Raw genomic sequence first — 27,417 nt, 5'->3', positions numbered from 1 at the left:
ACTATCTCCTTCTGGTGTCTTTAAGGGTGCGGGCAAAAGCAGCCTTACCAGAATCCTCACAGTTGAATTTGCGCTTCATATTTTTCCCTTTCTCTTCCTGCTCTTGCACACGCAGGCGTTCGTCTTCGGGAACCGATCGATAACTAGGCCGACCCAATGACGCGCACACTGGCGTCTTCCCCCGGGCAACAGTCCGAAGGCATGGCTGACCAGACTTCTAATCAGCAGCAGTCGCAGCGGGAAGCCTCCCCACAGGGACTGCAGACGTGGATTAAAGAGGAGCGCCCCGAAGAGGAACCGGCGGGCAGGTCCCCCGTCAATCTTAACCAGCAAGGCTCCCCGTCCCAACCCCGGAATGACTACGCATCGAGCTCCTCACCGGAAGCTCAGCAGCAGCTGCGGCAACATCAGCGGCAGGCCGAGGGCGAGTACGGCTCAGTCCTGGGCGGCTCTCGAGATTTGGGAAGCGCCCACGCCGCTTCTTCGTCGCCGACGCACATCAAGACCGAAGTCATCGACCACGAAATGCAGCAGCAGCAGCAGCAGCAGCAGCAGCAGCAGCAGCAGCAGCAGCAGCAACAGCAGCAGCAGAGACAGAGCATCGTGACTCCGCGGAGCATGGCTGAATCACAAGCTTCGTACTACGCCGGCAAATACAGCGCGATTGGTAGCGGTTTTGACGAAAACGGCTTTTACCATGGACCCGTCGTCACGTCCTCCATGTCCAGCCCGCACATCGTGGACGGTTCGACTGTGCTCCGGTACCAGTCGTCCACTTCCGGAGTGGTCGTCCAGTCCCCGTCCTACTATTCACCACCGATCTCTTCAACCATGGCTTCCTCCTCGAGCAGCGGTGGCAGCGTGCGCGATGGCGCTCTTCTGGATGAACAGAACGCCACCTACTCCCACCTGACGCCGGCGAGCACCGATCCACTGGGCTATCCGCCCGGTAGTCCCTACCAGATGCACTCGCCGACGGATCAGAAAAGTTACCACCAGCAGTACTCGCCTCCCGAGTCCACTTCACCCTCGAGTCCCGTCATGCTGGCGTCGCCGAACGCCATGTGGACGGCGCCGCCCCATCAACAGCTGGGCAACCCGTCGCTGCCGTCAGCGGCGTCCCGGATCCAACACTCCACCCACCACCTCCACCACCAGCTGCAGCCGTCCCAGATGAGTCCGCCCAGGACACCGCAGGGCAACGGCCAGCAGGCGGCGCAGAACTACTCGCAGTACCTGCCCACGATGGAGCACCAGATGGCGCAGCCCTCGCCCCTTGCCTGGTCTCACAGCATGGACAATGGGCAGGGAGGAGTATCAGTAACCAGCCTGGCCTCTTACCCTCAGCGGTCCGGGGACAAGATGGCCCCACTCGGCGAATTCCGTGAGTCCACACACCTTTTCTCTTTACCTATTGTCGCCAGAATTCAAGAGTGTGGCCACCTGAAGGAGCGTTCTCACCGAAAAACCGACCCCCCAAAAAAACGGCAGTGGGTCGTCCTCGACACACCAATCTGAACGCGCCTCAGTGTTACGTTTTATAACAATCTCCTGACCTCACATAATCTTTCGATGCTTTTATTGTAGACCAGTCATCTGGCAAATCACTACACGACAGTCCAGGGTTTGTTTTGTTTTATGTACGCAGCTTATGTGACTGCAAATTCTAAATGTTTGGAAGAGCCAGATTTCGCTGGCCAAACGTTCTACCGCTTGAGACTCTACCCGCACTGGTATTGGCAGCCATTTCAGGCATCCAGACACAAGTCTACAGCGTTACTGCGGCGTGTTGAGCTGTGGGTCAGTTTTGCTCCTGCCGCGGGCACCTCGACTGAGAAATTGCGTTAGCATCTTCGCTTGTAGCATAAAACAGCTCCTCCGGCAGCAAACAACGCGCACAGCGACTGGCGGCCGCTGCGAACTTAGCAAAACCACATACACCGAGAAACGAAGTCTCGTATACTCGCTGCGATGGACACCGCGTAACATCTGTGCAGAAATTCATGGACGTTGGTGCAAGCCCCTTGGGCGCTCTTTAATGCGAAAGTCAGATCAAAGGAAGTGCAGTAGCCGTCGTGTAATTTTTAATTTATGAAGTAATCGGCTGGAATGCACTGCTACCCATTTAGCCATGCACATGGAAGCAACTTACCCGAGCCTCGCAGTGCGTGAAGAGCCAACAAGTTTTTTTTTCTCTTCTTGGCCGTTGCAAGCTATTCTTCAATCAGGGTTCACTACAGTTTATAACGCAACACTTTAGTCATGTTAACCAGGGGTGTGCGAATATTCGAAATTTCGAATACGAATCGAATATGCTTCATATTCGTATTCGAGAAGTGATATTTGTGAATTTCCGAATATTCGAAAATTCCCGAATACTCGGCAGCGATCGTACACCGCGCCTACTTTCGTAAATTTGATTGTGGCAAAAGCGCAATATCTGGACAAATTATCTGAATATATTGTTTAAAGTTCCAGGAAAACAATATAAAGTCCCAGTTCTGTTTCTTCTCCATCGTTTATCGCGTGGACCGATCGCATTTCGATGCCGCTATAGCTTGACCTTGTGCGCAATTCCGCAAGTGGGCTTTCCCACATACCACACGTGCTGCGAACAAGATGTGGGACGACCCGCTTCTAACAACTGCAACGCGAAAGCGCGTTTATTTTTTTATCCTTCCGTAATATGCTACATAATTAATGCTCACACTCATGGTCATTCGTTCTGTCACCTTAACTCTCCCAGAGTGACCACCACCATCTTGTTTTGGTCAACTACGCTATGCGGGAAAGCCTACGTGCAAATTTCGCGTGAGGCGCCCGAAGGGGCGAGTCGAGGTGTCACAACAGGCCAAGCGATCCTGTAACAATCCCGCCTATTGCATGGTGCACTGTAACCCATGCACCTCTTAAGTGGTCGTAACGGCAGGCTTGACAACGTTCGGAGGCCCCCTGTCACTAGGTCAATAACCTGGCCGCGTAGTTTTGGTTTCTTAGCTTCGCCACTCGCCCGTGGCAATGGCAACTGTCGGCTCGCGAATTCGCCAGTAGTCCAATCTCAGCACCGTGCCGCTTTCAGACGCTGACTGACGCGTCGCTGGTCATTATTTTTTTGTTCGCGATGTCTTCGAGCACGCCGAAACTCGGTGCTTGTCACGGGATTACAGGTGTTTGCACGATAGAGCCGCCTCATAAGACTACCACATTTACGGTAGATTTTTTTTTTCGGTGGCGCGGGGCGTTTTATAAATCGGCCTTCAAATAACCCGGGCATTCTTTGAACTCCGAATTAATGAGGTTTACTAGCCATCATGTTATTTTTGTTTCCAGTCTTGTCATGTTATGGATTTCATTTTGCCTGACCACATTACAGGTTGTATACTGCTATGCTGTTAAATTAAGTAGTATACATTTCTGCGCACATCGTTTTTTTTTTATACGGTGCTCAGGCAGTCCAGTTTTGTTTATATCGGTTACAAAGGTCATACACTATTTTGAAAAAAAAAAAATGAGCAACAATGTTTTCTTTTTTTTCTTTTCCGAATTTATTTTTTGTGCAGACCAGATATTCGATATTCGATTTCATATTCGAAGCCATCTTTTCTTCATATTCGTATTCGATTCGTATTCGAAAATTTCAATATTCGCACACCCCTAATGTTAACACTGAATGACCAAAAAAAAAAGACAAGAAAACGCAACGTATTTTGAGCCCTGAACAATCCTATTCACGTACTGGCAGCATGAACGCAAAAAATGGTACTGGAGCAGCGTCGCGGTCTCGGAGCAAAAGCCGTTATGAGCATGTAAAACAAGTAGAATGTAAACCAAGCGTATTGTCTGATACAACTCAAGAACGAAGAGGTTTTTCCCCGTCAAAAGACCTCCTTCCCGCCAAAGGCGTCTGCCGATTCTCATGGACCTACTAGCGTTACTATGCAGGGAGTAGCGTGACAATGCAGGAAGGGTACTGTACCCGACCACGGAGAGAGGGGATATCTCCTTTCATACTACACTCCATGCACTGCCACGCTAGCAGGGTGATGAGAACCGGCCGACGCCATTGTCTGGAAGGGGGTCCTTTGACGGGGAAAAGCCGCTTCGTTCTTGAGTCGTATCGAACTGTAGTTGTCCAGCTGTGGTTCCAGTTGGGAAACCAGTTTGGAGTCCAACAGTGAATGTAACGTCTAGCAGTTCATGGCTTGTTTGCTGCTTGCCCCCTTGTCAATCGGCGAGCTTCCAGTTCGCGAGCCTTCGCTTGGTGAGCGACGGGAAGGTTTCCTTTGTTGTTGTTTTTTTTCACTTAGAATGAAACAGCCGGCATTATCGCTGGAGGGCACTCCGATCTCTCACACCGGGTCGCACAGAGCGGTGCACATCGTTGCCCCAACATCAGCACTTAATTCATCTTCCACAATTTGGTCTCTGAGACCATCGCTGTCAGCAGTTTATCGTCAGGGGCCTCCAACTGCAAACGAGAGAGTTTTAGCGCCATGGGAGGACTCGCTTGTCAGTGCCTGCCGGCTGCCTACGTGTTTCTCCACTCCGAGGTGCGAGAGAAATTATAAATTGGTCACGTGTTCTTTCCTCCGTCCGGGTCTGGACCGAACTTGGGAGAAGGGAGCCACTGATAACTGCCTCTATTAGAACTGTACTCAGCTCCGCGGCGGTGACGCCATTTGGTCACACGAAGGCTCCGATGAAGCCTTTCCAATCATGATTATCATAAACAAAAGGGTCCAATGAGACTGAAAGGGCACTAAAGGAAGTTCGAACTCGAGCTAGACTGAGAATCAAATGCACCTTTTTTACCTACAAAGCTGCTTGTAAAAAAACCAGAGAATTGGACATTCAAGACAAACAGCTCTTGCGCAATCTAGTAAGCGTGCCCTCTGAAGTCGATTCTTCGCCGCTCACGGTTGGTTTGTAGTTTCACGTGCAAAATTGTTTTCAGGCGCTTGTACTATCGAATTGAGAGGATGTCGGTGCGGAGACCGGTGCTGTTGTACGTGAATTCGAAGCGTCGCTCGCATCGCCTGCCACCTAATCGGCCTACTTGGGCGCAGCAGATTAAAAAAATGTAAGCTTTTTGTGTTATTCACTTTTCCCGAGGAGGGAGGTTGTCACGTCCAGGCAGGACGGCTTCATTGCATGGTAGATTGTAAATAGACTGCTGGCGCCATCTCTTGATCAGTATGGCAACAAAGAACTGTGCTATTGCCGGGCGAATATGCTTTTTTTTTTTCTTTTTTCTGATCCGCTGAAAGCTGGGGCGGTTGCACATCAGAAAAATGATAACGCCGTCCGTGTTTGTGGTGGTGTAAATGGGGGAGGAAATCGGGAGATTCCGCTCATGAGATGCGCAGCTACGAAATCAGCTTTTTGCAAACGAAAACCGCTGCCAGTTTCTCGAAGAGCTGTCTGTCACATTATGGTGTCTTCTTGTTGGAGTTAATATTTCTCGTTTCACTCCTCGTAAGGTTGCAGCTGTGACCGTGAGGTCTGGGGTTCAAATGAAAACGCGCCAAATTTTCTCACATTACTAGCATAGAGCGTAAAAGTGTAAGGACTGTACGTTTCTTACGAAGTTCACTTTCTGCTATTGCGTATATTTTTTTTTGTCGAGCAATTCCCCTCTTGGCGAATTAAGAAATTTCTGAACGCAATGCTAACGCCTGCGTACCTATTCAATTGGTTGGCCAGAGCGCATAGCATTTTTTTTCTCTTGGAATCTTGCTCAGGCTGCCTAAAATTAGTTTATATGTTTCAAATTAGCGAAATTAGTTTTAATTTTTACTTTTCATTGACCAACACAGGAAAAGTACCACGTTATCATAACTGCCTGCGTTTCATGTCCGCTTCTTTTCTGCATACGTTGCTTCAGGCATGTCGGAGCTTGTGCTCTTGTGGTAAAGAGAATTATATTTCGTTTCCCCTTTGATTTTAAGCGCGTAAAAGTGTAATGGAAATCTGAGTCCGATACTGGTAGAGCCTTCTTTTGTGCGCGCAGACATTGAGAATGCAATAAGACTGACATTATGTAGAGAAAAGCGAAGAATTGAACGCACAAAATTTCATTTCACATTACAAAATACATCGCGTCACTAAAATAACATACATTATCGATGGTAAACAGCAGTCCGGGCACTGGAAGGTAGTGCAAGTCAAATTGAAGAAAAAACACTAAAAAGAACTGCACGTCTAATATACCTCATCTGCTGTGCAACTTAGAGGGCTGTAGCCGTAGTACAAACCTGTGCAATATGGAAATGTGGATAATATGGCAAAAAAATAATGCGAACATGCTCTTTGTGTCTCAAAGGAAAAAGAAGCAAACAAAAGAGCTCATTGTCAATATGTTGCTCAACGGTAACAAAGTACAACTGGCGGATAGTGCTGCTGATGTGCAGAAGCGTTCTGGGTGAAATGATTTGTAATTAAGGGCATGCGCTGAGAACGGGTGCTACAGACACCAGATGCTGTGTCGCCTATATTTTATTTGAAATAATACGAAATCGCTCAATCGGTCACCATGTGGAATTGGCCCGCGCACAGACAGTAATCCAGAGCTGAACGTTTGCTACGTATTTTCAGTGGTGTTTGTAGCCCTGAACGGTGGCTGTGACGTCACGAGTGGTTTGAGATCACGCGAAGGGTGCAGCACTTGAAAGCGGCGCGGTGCACTACCAAGTGGCAGCTCTAATGTGACGCACGTTCGTCTAGGCCGTAAAAGACTGAAAGGGGGCGCTGAGGGCTAACTCTTTGTAGTCGAATAAAAGTCAAGAAAAAAGCAGCGTTTCCCCATCAAAGAACCTCATACCAGCAAATGGCGTCGGGAAATTCTCATGAGCCTGCTGTCGTGAGTAGCCTGACAGTGCAGGGAGTGGCGTGACAGCACATGGAGGGGACTATTCCCGACAGTGCAGTGTGGAGACTACCCCCACTCATCTGCGACTCCCTGCATTGTCACGCTATAGCATGTTTGTAAGACTCGGCCTACGCCATTGGCTGGAAGGGGCTGGAAGGGGGTTTTTACTTGTATCCAACTGTAGCACATGGCTGTCTGTCAAAATTATACATACGCGCTATTTTCGCGGTATCCCCAGAATCGCTGTCGGGCCGTCTATAGAAGTCCTCAGTTGACAGCGTTCAAACTGCGTGGGGGCGCGGGGACGATTTGCATTGGAAAACACCGGCGATCTCCAAAGCTCAGCTTCTGCATGCAACAGTGCAACAGAGGAGCGTATAGTCTGTGTGCGCTACCGCCTCGCCTCTCGGGGTGCTCGTTGCCGTAATCTGGGTCGTTCGCGGCGGTGTTTATTGCACTGGGCCGATGTATCTGCAGACAGTCGATAAGGCCTGATAGGCGGGACTGTAGGCTAGCTGGAGGCGCGGCGATAAGAAGCACGTACACGCCGCCGAAGCCTTGGCTCGCACGCGCACACAGACGGCATCCGTTCTTCCCGAGACAGCACGCCGGACCGCGCACCGCCCGTCACGGCAGCAGCGACAGCAGCAGCAGCAGCAGCAGCACGGAGAAAAAAAAAGGGAGCCATGTTCCATCACAAGCGACTCGCTCAGAGAGGAGGTACGGCCCCGTGTGACGGAGGCGCTGTTTCTTTGTTTTGCTTTTTCTCGACTTCTTGCTCGCCAACGATGTCGCAACCGGTGCGGGGACCCGCGGCCGCCTTATCTTTGCAGTGCAGGGGTTCCTTCTCGATCGGGCGCTGCATGCGGCGTGTTTGCCAGCGCGCTACTATAGTATAGCGTACTCGTTGTGATGGGAATGCCCGTCGATGATGGCAGGGCTCATTCTTGCTTCGGTATTTTTCCGCGAATGTTTCACGCACTAACACTTCGCATTGTTTCATTGTAGATACGAAAATAGGCTTTCTTGTCGACTCCAGAAATATCTCAAGGGACGTTTATCATGACAATGGATGTTTTACGGGTAGATTTTTCAGCATGCTTTTTGCATTCAGTGTGAAGTAAAGACTCGCGTGATAGTATTATAGTCTCTGTTGAATTGGAAGGATAAATTGTTGACTGTTTTGTTCACATTATCTGGATGCCGGCGGATTTGCTTGAGGAGCTCTCGCTGAAGCCATGGACGGAGCTTTTTGTTCTACCCCGAATTCCACTCAGAAACGTGGACGTTTCGCGTTTTGTGCAGTGTCCTGAGCAGAACTACTTCGAGCGATTGGTTGTCTGTGGGCAAAATGAAAATATTCATTGAGCCAACATTTTCAGGACAGTATGAGAAAAAATATATGATCCTGAATGTAATGGTTCAAGCTCTAAACTCGTTTGGCACTATAGTCGCAAAACGTTTATAACGCTGCTGTGGAGGCCTACAAACTTCTCTGTAGCGAACAACTGTCTGCCTTAAACTTGCATTCCAGTTAATTTGAACTTTTAAGCTAATTGGAACGAACCCGAGTACTAATTACTAATGGGTATTACCCATACTAATGGGTTTGGGTAGTGATGGGTATCAGCGTGTTGCCTTCTGAAAAGTAGCAAGCAGAACTAAAATGCTTTTCTTTCTGCAGGAATTGCGACGATAGGCCACCGCGCTCGCAGTTAGGCGTATTCATTGGTGTAACGCCTGCTCTCTCAAGGAGCCAGCGCCCAGAGATAGGCTGAGTTGTTGTTCCATAGCTCGGGAGGTTTTCTTATCTGGTAACCGATATGGCAACGGTCTTGAAACCACAGCCCACCGGCGGTCCATCTCGAGCCGTAGTCCTCCAGTACGATCGAACTCGCGATAACTGACCGAGGGACACATGCGACGCACAGTGCATTTTGCGAGTCTTTCATCATTCCCAAAGATAGAAAGCAGCGGCATGTCGCTGTTGCACCTCGACCAGGCAGCTCAAGTGGAGGGCGGGACGGATCCGGACTCTCACGGTCACTGGAGCTCGGACTTTTATATTGTCGTGGCAGAATTAAAGCCAAGGTCGGGGAATCGACCACAAAGTTGCGCACAAAGTGTGAAGGTATGAGAAAGCTCGTTTTTCGGTCTTGGAGCAGAGATGGTTGCTTGGTTTATGGAGGTTTAATGGCCCAAAGCGACTCACGCTATGAGGGACGCCGTAGTGAAGGGCTCCGGAAATTTCAACCACCTGGGGTTCTTTAACATGCACCGACATCATACAATACACGGGGCTCTAGAATTCGACCGCCGCGGCCAGGATCGAACACGCGTATTTCGGGTCAGCAGACGAGAACCGTAGCCACTCAGCCACAGCGGCGATTGGAGCCGAGATGAGATCCATGCTCCTGACTGTGTGGACGAACTTTGGCGCTTGGTGCCTGCTGATTCACCCCAACACCAGGCGACAATCGTTTCGCCATTTAGAAGTGGCTCAGAACTGAAAGCATGCACGCAATAGCTATATGCAAAGAAAAAGAAAAGAAACACTGTTTCGTGAAATTTCTATTCAACTCTGAAGCCGGATAAAACCTCCAAATGCATCCAAGGTTAATAAACGATAGTTAAGGCCGAGAGTTGGAAAACTTGGCAGTAATTTTTAACTGAACTTAAAACAAAGAAGCCAGACGTAACTCAGACAGAACACGCGCTTGATTTCTGCGCTGTGTTTAGCGTTGTTGTGTGCAATTATTCGTGTAAAACTCAATAACACCTTGCGGCCTCTGGCGGTCAGCTGTCGTTGAAACTCGGTGTCTCATTTTTAGCTTGCATAAGCAGAACAACTATCCATCGCGCTTACCATCTCTGAGAAGTCCCAGACAAGTTTTCTCACGCTGCCGAAGTGCCTACTGCTGTTAATTTTTTCAGCCTTCATCTTTGATATTTCTGATTCCCTTCCGTACTGTTAGTGGGCACGTAAATCTTAACATGCTATCGTTGACAATCTATAGACAAGCTGCATTGCTCTCGCTGCACACGCTCCCTAATGACTCACGAATGACTTTAGATCTAATCTGTTGTGTACAGCGGTTATCTTGAATGATAAAGAACCGTAGGTTCCTGCTTCAGTGCCCACATTTACACTGAAAAGACGCTGGTTCGATCCCGCCCGCGGCGGCGGAATCTCTATGAAGGCGAAATTCTAGAGGCCCGTGTACTGTGCGATGTCAGTGCACGTTAAATAACTCCAGGTGGTCGAAATTTCCGGAGCCCTTCACTACGGCGTCCCTCATAGCTTGATTCGCTTTTGGACGTTAAACCCCCATAAACCATGAACATTCACACTGAGGCACGAAGAGCGGTAAAGGAGTCAAGACACAGGCCCCAAACATCCGAAGCCGCAACGCAGCACAAAGAATCATTCACGATGTTACAATGCATTTTTCTTGCGTTGTTCACTTGACGTCCGTTAGCAAAAGCCGAGCTGCGAATTGAGTGTCCGTAAGAAAGATGTTAAGACGGAAGACCCAGTTTCGATGCGGCCTATTCACAAGATGATCATCAACGTATATTTCTTTGCCTGTAAGCACGCTGGTTCCGGCCTCTTTGCACGTCTGGCTTGCCTCAAATGGAAGCGTACTGTACAGCACATCCAGTGGCGCGCTCCCATATAGTCAGTCCCGTGCACCCCCATACGGCTTCTCGGCCTCACGACAGCCGTTTTCACGATCGAGCGATGTCGGCAGGCAGTGGTAGTAAGTATGCTACAGCCGGCATCGGAGAAGCGCCATGGTCCTGCTTTTTCGCAAGCGAATACGCGCCCTGCCTTGCCGCCCGTCGGCCACTGACGTGACGTATTTATTTCGCCGCCGCGCGCGACACCAGCGCCTTTCCCTCCGTCTCCTCGTCTCATTCGCGCCAGTCGGCGGCACTGTTCAACCCAGTAACGGGACACTGGGTGTTGATGAAGCGCCCTCTGGTCTCCCTTCCGTCGTGCGCTCTTTGATTCATTCGCTTTTGCCGAGCCGCTTAGTGCTAGCGCGGGATTTGTCGTGGCGGCTTGATCACTGCCGCCTGACACATTGCGGGTGCGTGTTGTTTGGTTTTGCCGTGGTGGCGTCGGCGTTATGGTGCCTCGCCGAAGTGTTCGTTTCAAAGGGACTCGCGACCCGCCTCAGGGCGTGAGATTTTGCCCTCCTTGGCGTCCTGTGGCTGGAGTCGTTTTGCAGCGCTCAACGACATCTCTGGGTGCCGTGGTTTGAGCCTGCAGCTCGGCGAGGGCTCACTGCTGCAGCCCTGATGCTCAGTCGACTAGAGGAGATAAGAGGGATATCGGCGCTACAAAGGGGGCGTGAGATCTGAGTGCACGCGGGGAGATTGAACCGAGCAAAGAGAGAGGCGACTGTACGGCAATCTTGCACGCATCGATGTAGAGTATAGCGCAGTGTCGTGATATCGCAGCGATTCGTCTGCCGTTAGGCACATACTGCAGCGCTCCAACGACGACCTTTGTCCTGATCTGGATTAGTGACTCACACTGGGGATAAAAGTTCCTGAAAAGCCTAAAACAAGGACAACCTCCAACGTTTACATTTAAAGGAAGATATCGCTGGTGACTTCGGAGGCGCTTGAATTATGTATGGACTTTTCAGAATTTTAATACCATTACTATTTCTTACTGGATTATCAATCTCATGTACCGCTTGAAAAGAAATGGGCTGGTTTAAGCGAACGATTCCCTTAACTGATTCCATGCCATTTTTGAATTTGCCGCCCTTCAGCCAATGGCGATGGGCGGGAAGTTCGAGAATGGAATAGATTCTTGAAGGAATCGTTATATTATACCAACTCTGCTGGCGTTTTGTAGAAAAATAATGGTATTGCATCGTAATGTGATGAAGCAGTAAAGCCAGTCAGCAGCAAAAGTTTTCGGGACGCGCGTGTGCTACGAAACAATTTTATTCTCGCAGTGCCTCGCAGCGCAGATGCATTGTATTGGTACTGCCAGACGGAGAATGCACGGCCCCTTCACACTTGCAGGCATTTCAGTCTGCTTCGCGTGCTTTCGCTGAAATAATTTTTTGTTTCTGCACAACCGCATAACTTCGTTCCCGCCTGAAGACAGTACGGAAGCATTTTGTATTTATTAATAAGCTTCTTTTTTTTTTTCTCAAGTCTACGCTCTGAGGTTCCCTGCGTGCTCAATCTGAAGAGTCGGCGAGACGCCGTGCAATCCTGTACGATCGGATCACCCGACTGAAGCGCGCCTAAAGGGCGGAAATTAGACGGTCATCGTCCCCGTGATGCAAAGCAGTTGGGAGCTCGATCCGCGGCAGCAACGGCCGGAGGCTGGGGAAGGGGACACCAAGTGTACGGTCCACATAAATATCAGGAGCCCTTCGAAGACATAGCGCCTTCAGCACATCGCGCGCTAACACGACACCACCGCTCGGCGCCTGCGCTCGTAAAAAGAATGGCAAGCCACAGATCACTGGCCTGCGGGGTTTCGGGCCGACGTCGGGCCGTAAATGCCCGCGAAGGATCTGCCTGCTGCTTCCGTTTGCCCCTGGCATATGAAGCGAGAGGCTTAGTTGATGATCCTTGCCGCAAAAGACTAACCATGGTTTCGCTAAGAGGCGCCGCGGACTGGCTGCGCTGCGACTTGAGTTCCTACCATTCAGGGCTTTTTGGGAAAGGACTCCGGCTTTTTGTTCGCCTTTAATTTAATGGCCAAAAAGCGGAGCTGTAGAAGCTTGTTCTAGTGCAGGTGCTATTCCACTGATCGGAGAAAACCGTAGACGTTTATTGAGATCGTTGGTCGATGAATCATGGAAGATACAGACGGATTTGTTAAGATATCCGTGTCCTCTAACTTGACTCAGTAACTAATAACAACAGTGTACACAATTCCGATGAGTAGTCAAGGCGACAAAGATTACAACCTTTTTCGCAAGTGGTTTCTGTTACCCAGTTCCTTGTTTCTTTAAGAGTTGCACGACCATGCTAGAATAAACTGTTTAAATGACTGGGCTCAATTCGATTTCGATGCTTCTCGTCGTAGATGGCTCTGTCCGGCTATAAACGTCACGGAAGCATGCACAATTATACAATAATCCCGCATGCTCGATTTGATAATTTTCCTTATAAGTCACTGACCTCTTCTTAGGTTCTTAATAGCATTCCAGAGGATGTCATTAACAGGGCTGACATTGCATAACTTTGATAAAGTAAAGCGCGCCAAATATATCGCCATGTCCTTGTTGACTGCGATCTCTCCTGGCAGAAAGAAGCAGGTTGGCATATGGGAGGGGTAATGTAAGCTCTTAAGCGTAAAGTAAGTTTTGTTTTGTGAAAAGATGTTATTGTGCAGAATGTATCGGTATAACTTGTTGCCTGGATTAAAAAGAGACGAGCTTTTTAGATGCGCTTCGAGCGAGGAGCTGTACAGTATGAGAGATAAACAAAATAGTGTTTCGCAAGTTTCCAAAACTGTCGTGGAGGGATGTTGTGTGGTAAGGCATATGGGATTTAACATCACAAATCTGCTCGTGAACTACGACAGACGCCGTAATGAAGGACTTCCGATTAATTCCGACCACTTTGGGTTCTTTAAAGTGTACTGACATCGCACAGTACGTAGTATCAATTTTCCCATTCAGTCTCCACGGTAATGCGGCCGCAGCGGCCGGATTAGATTCCGCGACCTGCATGTTGAATGTGTTCGGCGCACTCACATGGCCTTCGACGAGCCAAAGTGATGACAATCATAGCTCCGCCTACATCCAATTGCTCTTTTTCCAGTCGAGTTTTCGCTTTACTGAACAGCCACAGAAAATGATTGAAGCTGTAGCCAAGGGAATGCGACGCTAAAGGTTGAGCGTGTCTGAGATGTACGCAATGGCGTGCAATGATGCCTCGAGGAATGCGAGTGATACCGGGCTTCACGGAACAGTGGACTGCGAGCTTTTCGATCACAGATACACTGAAAGACTGCTGCTGAAGTCTGCATGTGGGTCCATGTAATACACGCAAGAGAAAATACTGCAAATGACCGGGCACACCGCGGTGTTGAAGATGCTTATGGGCAACATTTTGGTCATTAGGGGACCCACGCAGTTTACCCCCATTGTCGGCAGAGCTTCTTGTGCTGTCTTGAGCAAGAGAGGCCTGTCACGATTAGCTTTCACGACGTCGAGTCCCTAATAGGCCAACACGCAGAGAACTGAATCCTTGTAGATCGGCGCGAGCAGCGACACCCACGCATTTTCTTGCACGTCCCGCTGGTTTGCCATCGTTGCACTGTAACAGAGTGCCGTCCGGAGCTCCGCCATCGTGACACGGGCGTTGAAACTCGACACCACGTGTGCCTTGATGCGTGGCTCTCGAGGCAGGGAGGGGGCGGGTGTTTGTTTAGAGCTTCCTGGCGGCGCATTCGTGAGCTCGTTGGCAAAATTGATGGATGACCCTTCGCTCCGCTCATTCTTCTTTGCTCCTTCGCCGCAGACCTGGACTACTTCGCCGAGGGCCGCGAGTGTGTCAACTGCGGGGCCATCTCGACTCCCCTGTGGCGCCGGGATGGCACGGGCCACTACCTCTGCAACGCGTGCGGACTCTACAACAAGATGAACGGCGCCCACAGGCCGGTCGTCAAGACGCCCCGCAGAGTGGTGAGCAGACTGGTGAGCAAGCAGGCTCGCACCAAGCGTTCTCTCTGCTCCCTCATTCGTGTACATAGACGACGTTGCGTTTTTTACCCACCTATTTTCGCGTTAAGCGTGCCCTTGTCCCGGCTCCCCTAGGCTAATTGATCGGCATCTGTCAGTTGAGCAGCGCGCGTAAATGGGTGAACGGCGTTACTGGGTAGCAAGATTGAAGATCCCTGACCAGCAAAGGCTAGCACACATGCCGGGATAACAACCAGGAGAACGATCTCATTAAGCCGGGAGGAGTGAATGTGGTGGAAAAGATCATTTCGCTACTTTCCCCAGCTTTATATTTTTTTTTCGCTCAATTATGCGCTCCTTTTGCATTGATGAACGCTGGCTTTGTTAAGATGTGTGCAGTAGCTTTCGTGCGCGTCCAATAATTGAGCAAAACATACCAGTAATGCCGCTGGAATTGGCTGAAAAGAGCATAGAGATCGACAATGTTACAGATTAGCCTTGTGTAGTGATTTGAGTACATTTGCACAACGAACGCCGCCTTGCCTGGCAGGTAGCAGCATTAGACCTAATACGTTGACAGAACGTCAGCTACCAAATTAGCACTACAGCGGTTGGCTGGCGCTGCTATTCACACCCGTTGGAGTTCTATATTTGATCATGTATGGCGCGACACGTGACACACATACCGGACTGTTCATTAAAAGAGAGACTGGAAACAACTCAAACGAGCCGTCGCATTATGCGAGATCATTTGTTCACTGGTGCATAAATACATTGGACCCATCCACTGGTCCAGAAGCTGCCAGACCACCACTAGACGGGGACACTCGCTGCTGTGTCCAAACACTCCGTGGCGGGGCTGTCTTTGTAACCGATGCCGATCGGGCTAACACCCAGCCCCGCACAAGAGTTTGTCTTTGTCCCGGCCGCGCTGCCGCGACAGCAAGAGTGATGGCGTGGGCTTTCGCCGGCTCGTGGCTTGTGTTGCCTTGGGCCGTTAAAGATATGTCTGGCGTGGCGCCCTCTTTTGCACAAGCCTTGAGCTCTTGCTTCTTTGCAGTTGATCGGTTGAAAGCTGCTCCGCCATTAAGGCGACGGCCTTGTTAAGTACTTGCTGCTTGTCTAATCGCTGGCTGAAAGACGCCGATAAGCTGGCTTCAGACACCTCTGCTGTGTTTTTATTGGGGCCACGCTGCCAGGCTTAATAAATACACATTTTGCTTATAATAACTGACGGTTTGAAAGTGGCGACATGAGAATCAGAAAAATTAGCGGCTTCTACGTGCACATGCAGTTGCGTTGGGCACTTTTGACTTGATTCTCGTAAAAGAAAAATGCCATTCCAGTAGCTGCCGCGGTGGCTCAGCGGTTAGGGCGCTCGGCTGCTGACCCGAAAGACGTGGGTTCGACCCCGGCCGAGGCGGTCGAATTTCGATGGAGGCGAAATTATAGAGGCCCGTGTACTGTGCGATGTCAGTGCACGTTAAAGAATCCCAGGTGATCGAAATTTCCGGAGCCCTTCACTGAGGCATCCCTCATAGCCATTGTGCAGTCGAACCAAATTAGTGACGGGAAGCCAGCTGTCCAAGTTCGTTCCGTTATCTGCACAGGTTGTGTGTAGTATTACTTTGCTCTGCTGAAACGTATATATTTGCCCGACCTGGCCATGCATCTCTTCCTGAAATCATGGAAGGGAGAGGAAAAAAAGAAAGTAATTCATGGGCTCATGCCCTGGTTGAATCCATCTTTTTTTGGTTCAATCAGATATTCATGTTCTCGCAATACGCCCGCGTTTTGAAGACATTTGAGCGTTGAGCTTCCTATGGCAATGTGATGGCGTGTAACATGACTGGAGGGATTGGTTCAGGTCAGAAAGTATATATTTAACCGTACTGACAGCCTTGGTCTATCTCTTACAGTAAACAGAATGCCAGCTTCAGAGCCAATCAGTTGCGAGCTGCAAAATCGCGATCACTCGTAGCGAAGAACAGTTTGTTTATAATTTGATTGGAAACGTTTCATCGCGTGAAAACTTTGAATTCCTCCTGTTTTGGTGTAAACCTCTGCAGAAGGCAAGATCAGGGTTGATGGGTAGACTTGTGTAGAGGAGGGTGCAGGTGGACTATCCAGAGGTGAAGCGCGAAGGTTGTCGGCAGTCTTAAGAAATCCTTGATGTTTTTTGCTATTTGCTTTCTCGACGAAGATCTGGTTTTTTATTTTTGAGGGCATTTTCCACAACTTTCACGTCGGTAGTGCTACTAAGCGAAATACTTGAGGCAATGCTCGCGCACATTCGCTGTTCGGGATTCTCCCATGCTGCAAAAAAAAAAAAAAAGCTTAAAGTCGAAATAGGCACTCAGCGCTCTATTCAGGCGGCCCGAGCCTGCCCTGTGGGCACTTCCCCCTGCCTCTCGTATAAAGAGGTCAGTTTTCAAACCATTACCAGTAGGTTGCAAATCACACAAATAGGAACGACATCGCTTAATGCGGCCGCGGTATTTTCCTACCTTGGGGTATTTGCGGCGTTGTCTTTCATGCGGAGAGCGGCTACCGTAGTGCTTATCTGCTTGAAGATATGCTCAAACTCCAAAGATATATTGAGTTATCGTTTGCACTTGCGCCTGCTTCTTCCTGAGGTTCTCTTCGTGAGTGGAGATCGTGAAGACTTTTAGTGCACCGTACAGTCAAAGTGTACAGGTTGAGCATCCTTGGTGGAGCATTGAGTTGTACGCAGGCGTATTGCCGTTGCCAGTAGCTGTTATATTCATGCGAGGATTTGCTTCTCTTGCGGCACGCGTGACAGTCTGCATCTCGACGCGCGGGCCTGACCTGCTCGAACTGCCAGACTGCCACCACGTCGCTCTGGAGGCGGAACAACCTTGGCGAGCCCGTGTGCAACGCCTGCGGCCTCTACTTCCGACTGCACGGGGTAAGTTTGACGCGCTCCCTTTCTGCTCTGCAACCTTGCACAATACGCCTTTTTTTTTCACAAGGCCGCTGTGCGCATGCGCGTCTCTTCTCCTCCGGCTCCACTGGTTGAAAATGAAACCGCCGGCTCCCACTGCGCATGCCCAGTTCATATTAGTGAGAGGCGCATGCGACAGATGGCGGCAGCTTCGCAGCCGCAGCTGGCTGCTCGTGATCGCGCTTGCGTCTCCCGCGTGCATTTGTTTTCAGTCACTATCGCACGAATTTCGGTAGGTAGGTAAACTCTTTTATTGCGCCCAAAAACAGGGGACCAGTCAAAGGACCGGTTGCGCTGACTTAGAGGAGGTCGGCGGGGATCCTTTGGGATGCCGCGGCCTCCACCGCGCGCTGGATAAGCCAGCGTTGGTCTGCTGGCTTGGAAGTACACAGGAGAGACTCCCACGTCTCTGGGGTGTTTGCGTTGTCTCTGTTGTAATGTGGACAAGTCCACACCATGTGTATGAGTGTGGCCGGAGTTGAGCAGTGTTTACACATGGGGGCTATCTGTTCCGGAAAGATCCTGCTGTATAAGAGGGGGTGTGGGAAGCTGCCAGTTTGTAGTTTGCGCCATTGGACGGCCTCGCGCCTTGTTAGATCGCGGTGTGCGGGAGGATATGTGCACCTTTGGAGTCTGTAGTGCTGGAGTATGTCCGTGTAAGTGGTGAGTAGAGATAGTGAAGCGCGTGGGATATTAGTGTCAGCGGAAGCAGGGTGGCTGATCACACTCTCGGCTCGGCAGCTGAGATCTCGAGCGAGAGTGTGTGCCTGGGCGTTTCCGCTGAGCGACTCGTGGGCTGGAGCCCAAAGAAGTAAGCGAGATGTGGAAGAGGGTGCTGTAGAACGTAGAATGTGTAACGCCTGGCAAGAGATACGGCCAGCATCGTAATTGCGAATAGCCTGTTGAGAGTCACTGATGACGACTTTGGTATTAGGGTCGGCTTATTTCGGCCAATCCATTCGGGCGCCGCTTATTGTGAAAATGGCTTCCATGTTGGTTTCTGTTGTGAGATGCGCTGCTTGGGGCCGTGCCTTGCCGCACTCATCGCCCCGTAAAGTTTCGAGTGCCTTGTATAGTATTATCCACCAGATTAGTGCGCAGTAATGATCATTATTAATGTGAAAGCACTGGATTACTCATCAATACGAAAACTCGGCGTCGCCCAAAGAGTATCGGTGTTACAGAACTCTCGATTGGTGGAAGCGGTATGACGTCATCAGAAACGGGAAATTACGGAATGTTGACCACGAATAGTCGGGAATGGTACTTACAACTGCATCAATTACAAAGGAATAGAAAAGAATTGAAATAAAATAGGAATTTAACTAGAATACAGTTTGTATAGAGCTGCAATGCTTTCGTATCATTCGCACGTAAGTTCCTTCACTGCAGCCGGTAATTTTTTTTTTTCTCTGATGTTCTTCGACCGTTGTTCTGCCTTGCGCTAGCGTGTGAAAGTTGGTCCGTCCGTACAGCCGCAGCCTTAGCGATGGGATCAGAGGACTTCGTTCTTGTCCGGCACGATGCGCCTTTGCATGCACGTGACTCGGCGGCGTTGTTTGAACGGGCATTAGAGCCAAGCATCGCGAGGAGCGTTTAATTAGGAGGTACGTAAAGGCGACGTGTCTGGTTTGTTCAGCCAACTGTTACAGAAGGAAAAAGTGCACCGCTGATGATAGCTAATATTTTATTTCATATCTCAAGCTTTGCTTACGCAGTATTAGCATGCAAAGAGAAACATGCGCTACAGGGAAGTCCGACAAGCGCAGTTTTCCAGTGTCAGATTTGAAAACTTGAATTTTGCTCAGTGCACGGGTAATTGTGTAAGGTGTAAGAGAAGTTTTTATTCTAGCTCGTACACGCAAATTCTTGCAGCCTCAATCAACATCATTCGTGTGTTGCTGGAACTGGCAGTATTTGAAGTTTATACTGTGAGCTTTACTTAAGGTGTAGTCTCTGTCGTTTCTTATAACAGTTCATACGAATGTCTTATTTACAAGTTTGAAGGACACCTCCGTCTTTCTTACTTGCCCAGAGGAAAAGAAAAACAAAATATGCGTGCACTGCCGCCCACACCTGCCTTATGCGATATAGTTCGAACTCGGGTACAACCTAGAATATTTTTTCCGTGATTTTGGCGATGAAGATGATGATGATAGTGTACTCTTTATAAAAGCGGGTTACCAACAGCACCTACAAGTGCAAGCGTCGCGATCCCGCTGGCATTATAAATAATTTCTTGCTCATTAGATCGGCTGAACACCTTCTTCTGGGCAGCAGTAAACTTCATAGAGGTCGTGTGCAAAGCAGGACGGATTCCGCTGCCTTGTCCTTTCGGGGCGGGCGTCCACTGCATGTGGCTATATACTTCTCACGTTGAGCACCGTACGCGGGTGCATGCCTGCTCGGGGGCTGTGCGCATGCGCGTCCGCGTGCCAGCAGGGCAAGAAGCAATTAAAAGCAAGAACCGGTCTTGAACATTCAGTTTCATCATAGTGGGCTCATGTGCGTGCATCTGACGCGTGCAGCGAGGCACGAGTGACGTTATCTGGCCGCGACGCGAACCTTGGGCTCTCCTCTCGTCTTGAGTCTGCCAGCCGCGTCATCCAGGCAGCAGCGGACACCCACCGCTGCTGTGCGCTGTGAACGTGCTCCGCGCCCCCTCAACCCCGTCTTTTTGCGATAACCCGGAGCGTCAAGATTTTGATCATAACCGCATGCTGCGGCGACTAAGACTAAGGCCGCGGCGTCTAGGATGTCCGCGACGCCTTCGTGTCGCCGGGCCGCCTGCTTCCTCTGGTTCGTAATATTTTTTTTTTTTTCTGGCACCAAGCGACAGCCTACGCCCTTGCTGTGCATGCTGTGGCGACGAACCAAGCCCCGAGGCATTGCGTACGGATGCGACAACGTCGCTTTCGCGTTGATACGCAATTCCGGAGCACCGAAGAGCGCAGTGCATACTTCACATTTTCCACTATGTTCATTAGCAAAGTTAACACCTTCACTTAGCAAATAGGTCACCGAATGTAGTCATTAGTCTTCTTTGTGTTAGTGCAGTGAACTTTGAATTGATTATCCTTGGGGCATATATTACTGTAAGTAATGAAAAGCAAGATAACGTATACTTATGAGTCGAAGCTACAAATGAGTTTTTCGCATAACTATGTACCAACTGACCCAGATCTCGACTGTTCTACAAATGAGCCCTGGAACATGCTGCGTTGCTTACCGCTGGGAATACACGCCCTGAGTCGAGCTACATATAGCGCTTTTCTACGCATGCAATCTTTGGTGTATATTCGACCAGCATAGTGAAAGATTTTCGGCTTAAACTGAAATCGTTTCCCGAACGGACACAATACTGATGGTCATGCTCTCTAAATGCCATTTCGTAGATTCGTAGCTTGGCTAGCCGGCATAAAATATGAAAGAAAGCCTTGGAATTGCAAACAACACTTAAAACATCTATCGCGGCCCTCAGGGGATGCTAAGCTCATGCATGCTGCGTGCGCTTGATACTGCTGCGTAACGCGGCCTGCTTCAGATACCCGATGTTCGCCACGCCTGAACAGGTGGCAACGAGCGCATGCGTACTGTTACACGTTCCGAACACTCTGCAATGGCGACGGTACTCGATGTGTCCCAGTCGAAAGTACTCCCAATTCTAATTCCCCATAACGCACTGGACTACGACTTAGTTAAGTCTGATCAGAATGTGAGTACGCCGCAGAAATAAGCAGTCGTGAGTCTGAGAGTTTGCTCGCACATCCCGGCAGCCACACGGTGGGAGTGGCTGACAAACCAATCGGAAGCGTTTCATCGGCATCGGTATTTCTTGGCGCGGAGTGTGTTTCGCCGTGTGTGTGTATAGGCGCTCATGTGCGGTGTTTTTCTTAAGTTCCAAGCGCACCAAATTTTCTGCTAGACAACGTTGCAGAGGTGAGAGTGAGTTTTCCTCACCCTAGAGAGGTTTGAAGAACTAGAAATGCAGAGAGAGCTGCACTGCATGACCTACAAGGAAAGCCGCTATTTTGCTTTCGGAAATTTTTAGTAATGACTGTGGTACATGACTAAACCGCGTACACTGAAGATTACGGGGTCAGCACCCGGCCCATGATCCAAGCGGTGTCTGCTACTCATGCTGCTTCAGAAAGTAGAGAAATACGTCAGGTTACCTCTATAAGGCCACCCACGAAAGCCGCCTGAAGGCGTGTTGCAATTTTACTACGTTTTTTGCACACCCACGCTCTTCCAAACTTGCACCTTGGATTGAACATATCCATTACGACTGCAAGCTTGTAATACATCGTGCTCGTCAAGCGACTCCCGAGAACCTTCTTTCGCAAATTCTATGGGGCAGTGCCTTTTTCCTCGTGAGATGTGGCGACGTTACCGTCCTCCTTTGCAAGCACCGTATTTCCCGGCCGGAGAATAGACTTTCGGGACCAACGTCGACTGCGCGCTGCTCCTAGTGGTGCAGCGGAAGCCGGTCTTTGGGCCTGAGCGTGATGCTTGTCCTCGCACGCAAGGGGGCATTCGTTCATGAAGGCCCTTAATAGGGCAGATAAGGGGGTCCGCTATCTCGTGCGATGTTATTTTATATCGGGCCGCCCTGGTCGCCACCGCGCCGGCGCCGTCTATCAGCAGGTGTCCGCTTTCGTCGCCCCTACGACCGGCTCCCGGGCCTCGCGCGCACGCGTCTCCGCGGACTGTTGACGACCCGCTAACCGAGCTCAGGTTTGGTGATACCGCGCTCGCCCTGCTAGGAGCCGGCAACATGAGATATTGCCTTCCTCTCAGAAAAATAAAAAAACTCTGCTTTTTATTGTCGATGCCAGATTTTTTTTGTTTTTTGCTAGTCGTCAAAGTTTCCTATGTCAGCTTTCAAGCTCTGTAGCAGATTTAGGAGACTTACTGCATGCTACCTTGAAGTGGAATTCACGAGAGGTAAGCTAATGTTTCGCAATGTTATTTTGTCGTCCGGGTTACACGGGTGAACGGTTGTGAAAGCCTCGAGACAAGTGTCGACGTGTTTGACATTCAACACCGGTGGTGCTTGTGCATTTCCATTGCTTTGGATTGCTGCAGTTGCTACCGGGAATCTGTCACTGAGCGGCTTCCAGAGGTATTTGAAACGTAGCTTAGTATAAATTACGTCGGCCCATTGCATGTAAACGCATGCAGGTAATCCATAAAGCACAAGGGCAATGTGGCACTTATCGCTCACATCATCATCATCATCATCATCATCATCAGCCTGACTACACCCACTGCAGGGCAAATGCCTCTCCCATGTCTCTCCAATTAACCCTGTGCTTTGACAGCTGCGCCCACACTATGCCTGCAAACTTCTGAATCTCATCCGCCCACCTAACCTTCTGCCGCCCCCTGCTACGCTTGCCTTCTCTTGGAATCCACTCCGTTACCCTTAAGGACCAGCAGTTATCTTGCCTTCGCACTACGTGCCCTGCGTAATTCTCCTCCGGGTTAAAAAAAAAAAACCTCCGCGTGTCGATGTAATTGGATAAACAGGCCGAGGGTGCGGCCTGATCTCGGTGATCAAAACCGACAACGCACTCCCTCACCAGAACACAATTTGGCCACCCTGGTGTAGTACTTGCCCACAACTGTCTATGAACAAACCTTACCGTTCATGCGAATCTTCAATTTTTCTTCCTGGTCACACTTATCCAAACCTTGAGGCATTGCTTCGTTACCTCTGCGTGCAAAATGACACCTTTGCGGCCACTAAATATTTATTTCTGTCACTTGAACCGAGCTTATGAACACCAGGCACTAAAATTTGTTCTCATTTAGTAACCCTGAAAACAATGCGTGTTTAATTTTCTTACGCATCGGGCCGATAATTTAATTAGTTTTACAGTTCTAAGGCGAAAGCTCTGCGGGACATGACACGTTGCTTTTGTGTTGCGCGTACAAGAAATCATTGAACGGAGCTCTTTGCAAAAGGCGCGAACTTCTGTGTGACGAGCGCTATATACATCTTTTTTTTTCGGGATAAAGTTATAGGCTTGTCGAATGTCCCCTTTATTCATTAACCGTAAATTATGGAAGCATCTGGAAGCTATAAAAGGAAATTCTAATGACCATTACGATTCTCTCCAATGTGAAATTTGAGCGCAGCCATGTCGGTGTTTTACGCTCTGCAGGCGCATTGCTTTGCTTTGACGAGTCGTTCGCACGTTTAGCGATGATATTAGTTCGATAGAAGTACTAGCTGAAGAAGTCGATGTGCAATGCACAGCTCGCGAGAATATGTATTTCGATAGCAGTATCAGTAGCAGACGACGATGTGCAATTTACAGCGCAAGAGTGTGTTGCAGTTTAACACGAGGCATCATCGGCTGCGGCGTGGGCTTAGAGCTCTCGATCTCTGTAGGCTCGTGTTCTGCTTTGCTGTGTCGTCGGCACGTCTGGCGACGATATTAGTTCGATAGCAGTATTAGTTGAAGAAGACGACGATGTGCGCTGCACAGTGCATTCAGCCAGGGCCATCATCATCATCATCATCATCATCATCATCATCATCATCATCATCATCATCATCATCATCATCATCATCATTCGTGCAGTGGCTATAGAAGCCTATCTGTTCGCGGCGCCGCGGGTTCCAATCCCAGTCGTGGCACTGATTATTTTTTATTTATGGTTTGTTGGGGTTACTCCGACGGCGGTGACGCGGCTGAACCCAGGAACGGGCGCTTAGAAGCTACGCTCTGAAAAAAAATAAAAAAATCTGTTGACAAGACGCATTGACGTGAGCTTAGTAAGCAAACCTCATTCAACGTCTACGCCGCGCCTCCTCTCTGCCCTTATTTGAACGTGCGCCTCTTAGGTACCGTAGCCATCTTGAACAACGCCCGTATGAGGGTGCGAGTTGCGTCGGAGAGAAGGCACACGCCGAGCACGTCGTTGGCGCGACCTGTCAAGAGCGCTTGCATAGCGTCTCATGCATGACCTGCGCCAGCCCCTCCATGACGCCGCGTCTCGTCGTCCTGCTCTCGCGAAGTGGCTGAAACCGGTTGAGAAAAAAGAAAAGAGGCCGGACTAAATAATTATCTGAAAGAAAACGAGCGCCGGGGAGCCTCTGCGGGCAGGGATCGTTTTTCCCGAGAAACGGCGGCAGCGGGGGAATAACTAGCCGCCGGTCGAGTAAGAGAGCAAGCAAAAATTGTAAAGGGAGAAGTTGGCCGGGGAGACGGGCTGAGGACGTGTCCGCTTCGGTTTCAGCCAGTGCTGGACAGGCCGAGGTCAAGCGTGGCGCACATCCTGGTCGTGTGACCGTGTCAACGGAAAGCACACACACACAAAAAAGTGCGACGTCTTTCGTCAGCTTGCTCGCGAGGCGTAAACATATTTTTGGAGACACTTGAGTAGGCGCGAGCTGCGACACACTACGCGTGCATGGCTGCTTGAATGCCTCGCATTTGGGACGCACCGCTGTGGGTGAGACGCACGGGCGGAGCCAATCGCGGTGCACGGCGAGTCGGGGCTGCCTGGTGCATGGGCGGGTAACGCCTCCTCGTCTACAGGCGTTGATGGAATAGTCGGATGCAACTGAAGAACGAAACGGATTTTCCCCGTCAAAGGACACTTTTCCAGCCAATGCGGTCGGCCGAGCCTCATGACACTGCTAGGGTGGCAAAGCAGCGAGTGGCGGATGAAAAGGGATAGTCCCCCTTCCTCCATGGTCGCGGATAGTGCCCTGCGTGCATTGTCGCGCTAGCAAGATAATGCGAATTGGCCGATGCCATCGGCTGGAAGGCGCTCCTTTCACAGTGAAAAGCAGATTCGTTCTTGAGTTGTACCCTTTTCTAGTCGTCTAAACTGAACCGTATAGAACAATGAGTCCGATACTGGTCAAGAAAAAAAAACGGCTTTTCCTCCTGTAAGGACCCCTCCAAGCCAATTTCGTCGGCCTATTCTCATGAACCTACTAGTGACAGTGCAGGGAATGGCATATGAAAGACGTAGTCCCATCCCTGCATTGTAGAGGATAGTCGTTTCCCTGCTCTGTCTGTCATGCCACTCCCTGCATTGCCTCGCTAAGCCGACAGCCACCGCAAGCAAGGCGCATAGGGGAATGTTTTCAATACTGTCACCGTTTCAATGCTGTCCAAGCGCAGTAATACTTTGGTTCTGAGCCATCAGAGTATAAAGGAAAGCCCTGCAGGATAAAATGGCCCCGCTTCTCTCTTTAATGTTTTTTGAAACCACTAGCCGATATGGTCTCAATGGTATTTAAGCCATGAAAGAGCGTTGCACTCATGGCTGTTTATGCTGCCAGAAAATTAACATAGCTTTCCGTGCAGGTCTTTGAAAACAAATGTGGAAAACTATGCATAAAAGAACAATTAGGACCGATGCATAAAAGAACAATTAGGACATGTGGCTTTCGCGCTGAAGACGTAAAGCTAGGGAGCTTCCTATAAACAAAAAAAAACATTTTAAATCGTGCTAAGGCAAAAAGCCGCTACAGCAGGGCACACACCTCCACAAGCTTTCGTTAACTTTACCGCTTCGCCTGGTGTCTGTAGGTGAACCGTCCCCTGGCTATGAAGAAGGACTGCATCCAGACCCGGAAGCGCAAGCCCAAGAACGCGGCCGGCAGTGCCAGTGCAGCTGCAGGCAGTGCGTCAGCTATGAAGGCTGACATGGACGCGGCAAACTCTGCGGCTGTGGCAGCAGCGGCAGCCGCGGCCGCGATGGCTGCCGGCGCACAGCACGCCGGTGTCCTGATGTCCGCCAGCTCTGCGGACCACGCGCATCAGCACCCCCCGCAGGGGCAGCAGGAGCAGGAAGACCACCAACAGCAACAGCAGCAGCAGCAGCAGCAGCTTCTGGCTCCCTCACGCATTCCTGAACCAGCCATGGGTGAGAGTTGGCCGAGTGACTTCTTTTAGGGCCATCGAGATAGATGCCTTATGCGAGCTTGCTAGATCAAACGGCGAGTGGACTCGTGGGAGACTCTTGGGTGGCATCTGGTCGTCCACTGTTTACGGACTGAAGGCCTTAATGCCGAAACTGATGCCGGTTGTGAAGAAAGGCCCAGACGCGAGAATAAATTATTTTAACCATAACCGGATTGTTTTCTTTTCGCTGTCGTGATGCATACATGGCAGCAAGCAACACGTTGTAAAGGAGCCCTGGATTCATTGCGACAGCTTCGCTGATAGATTAATGTGCCGCATTTGATGGTTGCGGGAATTCCCCTTCCGCTATGCATGTACATGGCCGAAAGACTCATTGTGGATATGAACGCATGAGTGCTTTCTGCTGAAGTCTTTCAGGTTCTTTTCATAAGAAATTTATTGTAAGTGTCACTGCAGCAAGAATCTATCTAATGTTTGCAAAAATTCTGCGACGGAAATCACAGAACAAGAGTGAGATATACTTTACTGAGAACCTAACACTGAGGAGCCAAACGCGCTAGCGAATCGGTTTTAGTGGCCATTTTTTTATATTTGTATCACAAACGGGAACTCCACTTTTGCATCACCAGGCCGTACTATTTGATCCTGTCGCTAAACGTACTGGAGCTTCAGGTGACCTTACCAAAACTCTGGCGCGAGAGCATCTGCGCCGAGAGAACTGAACCGAAGGAAAATTTCGCTTTGTGCTTCATTCCCGCTTGTTGTAAATGGGCAGTTTTCTCGGTAATACCTGTTCCGATGTTAGAGCACGAGCACGCAGATTGTCCCTGGGGCAACAGCGGAATATAAGAGGGAACGGATTTCTGGCTCTAGGTCGCATGGCTAGCATGCTCATGGTGGACAGTGTCATTGAGTTGAAGTTAGGTTATCATTCTCGCAATGTTACTTTTGGCGTCAAGATAAAATGCTTTTCTGTATAAGTGAGAACACGTCATGCTCTGCATCGTATCCGAACCCTTT

The 27,417-nt window shown here is 49.9% G+C and overlaps 1 protein-coding gene across 4 annotated transcripts in view; it reads left to right on the top strand.

Annotated features, from left to right (window-relative positions):
* LOC144099265 (uncharacterized) overlaps window positions 1-27,417 on the top strand; it is a 48,535-nt gene that overhangs the window by 16,207 nt on the left and 4,911 nt on the right. For 2 of the 4 annotated variants that reach the window (XM_077632450.1, XM_077632451.1), the window contains exons 2-5: window positions 116-1,384; window positions 14,378-14,541; window positions 17,342-17,467; window positions 26,062-26,398. In XM_077632450.1, the coding sequence (XP_077488576.1) occupies window positions 157-1,384; window positions 14,378-14,541; window positions 17,342-17,467; window positions 26,062-26,398 (1,855 nt within the window). In that variant the 5' untranslated portion in view covers window positions 116-156. Of the gene's footprint in view, window positions 1-115; window positions 1,385-14,377; window positions 14,554-17,341; window positions 17,468-26,061; window positions 26,399-27,417 lie in introns of all 4 variants that reach the window. The other 2 variants (XM_077632448.1, XM_077632449.1) reach the window with 1 other exon arrangement.

This window comes from Amblyomma americanum, chromosome 7, assembly GCF_052857255.1.
Source record: "Amblyomma americanum isolate KBUSLIRL-KWMA chromosome 7, ASM5285725v1, whole genome shotgun sequence".
NCBI lineage: Eukaryota > Metazoa > Arthropoda > Arachnida > Ixodida > Ixodidae > Amblyomma > Amblyomma americanum.
The sequence above is the reverse complement of the archived record's forward strand: the minus strand, read 5'-3'. Positions and strand labels throughout refer to the sequence as shown.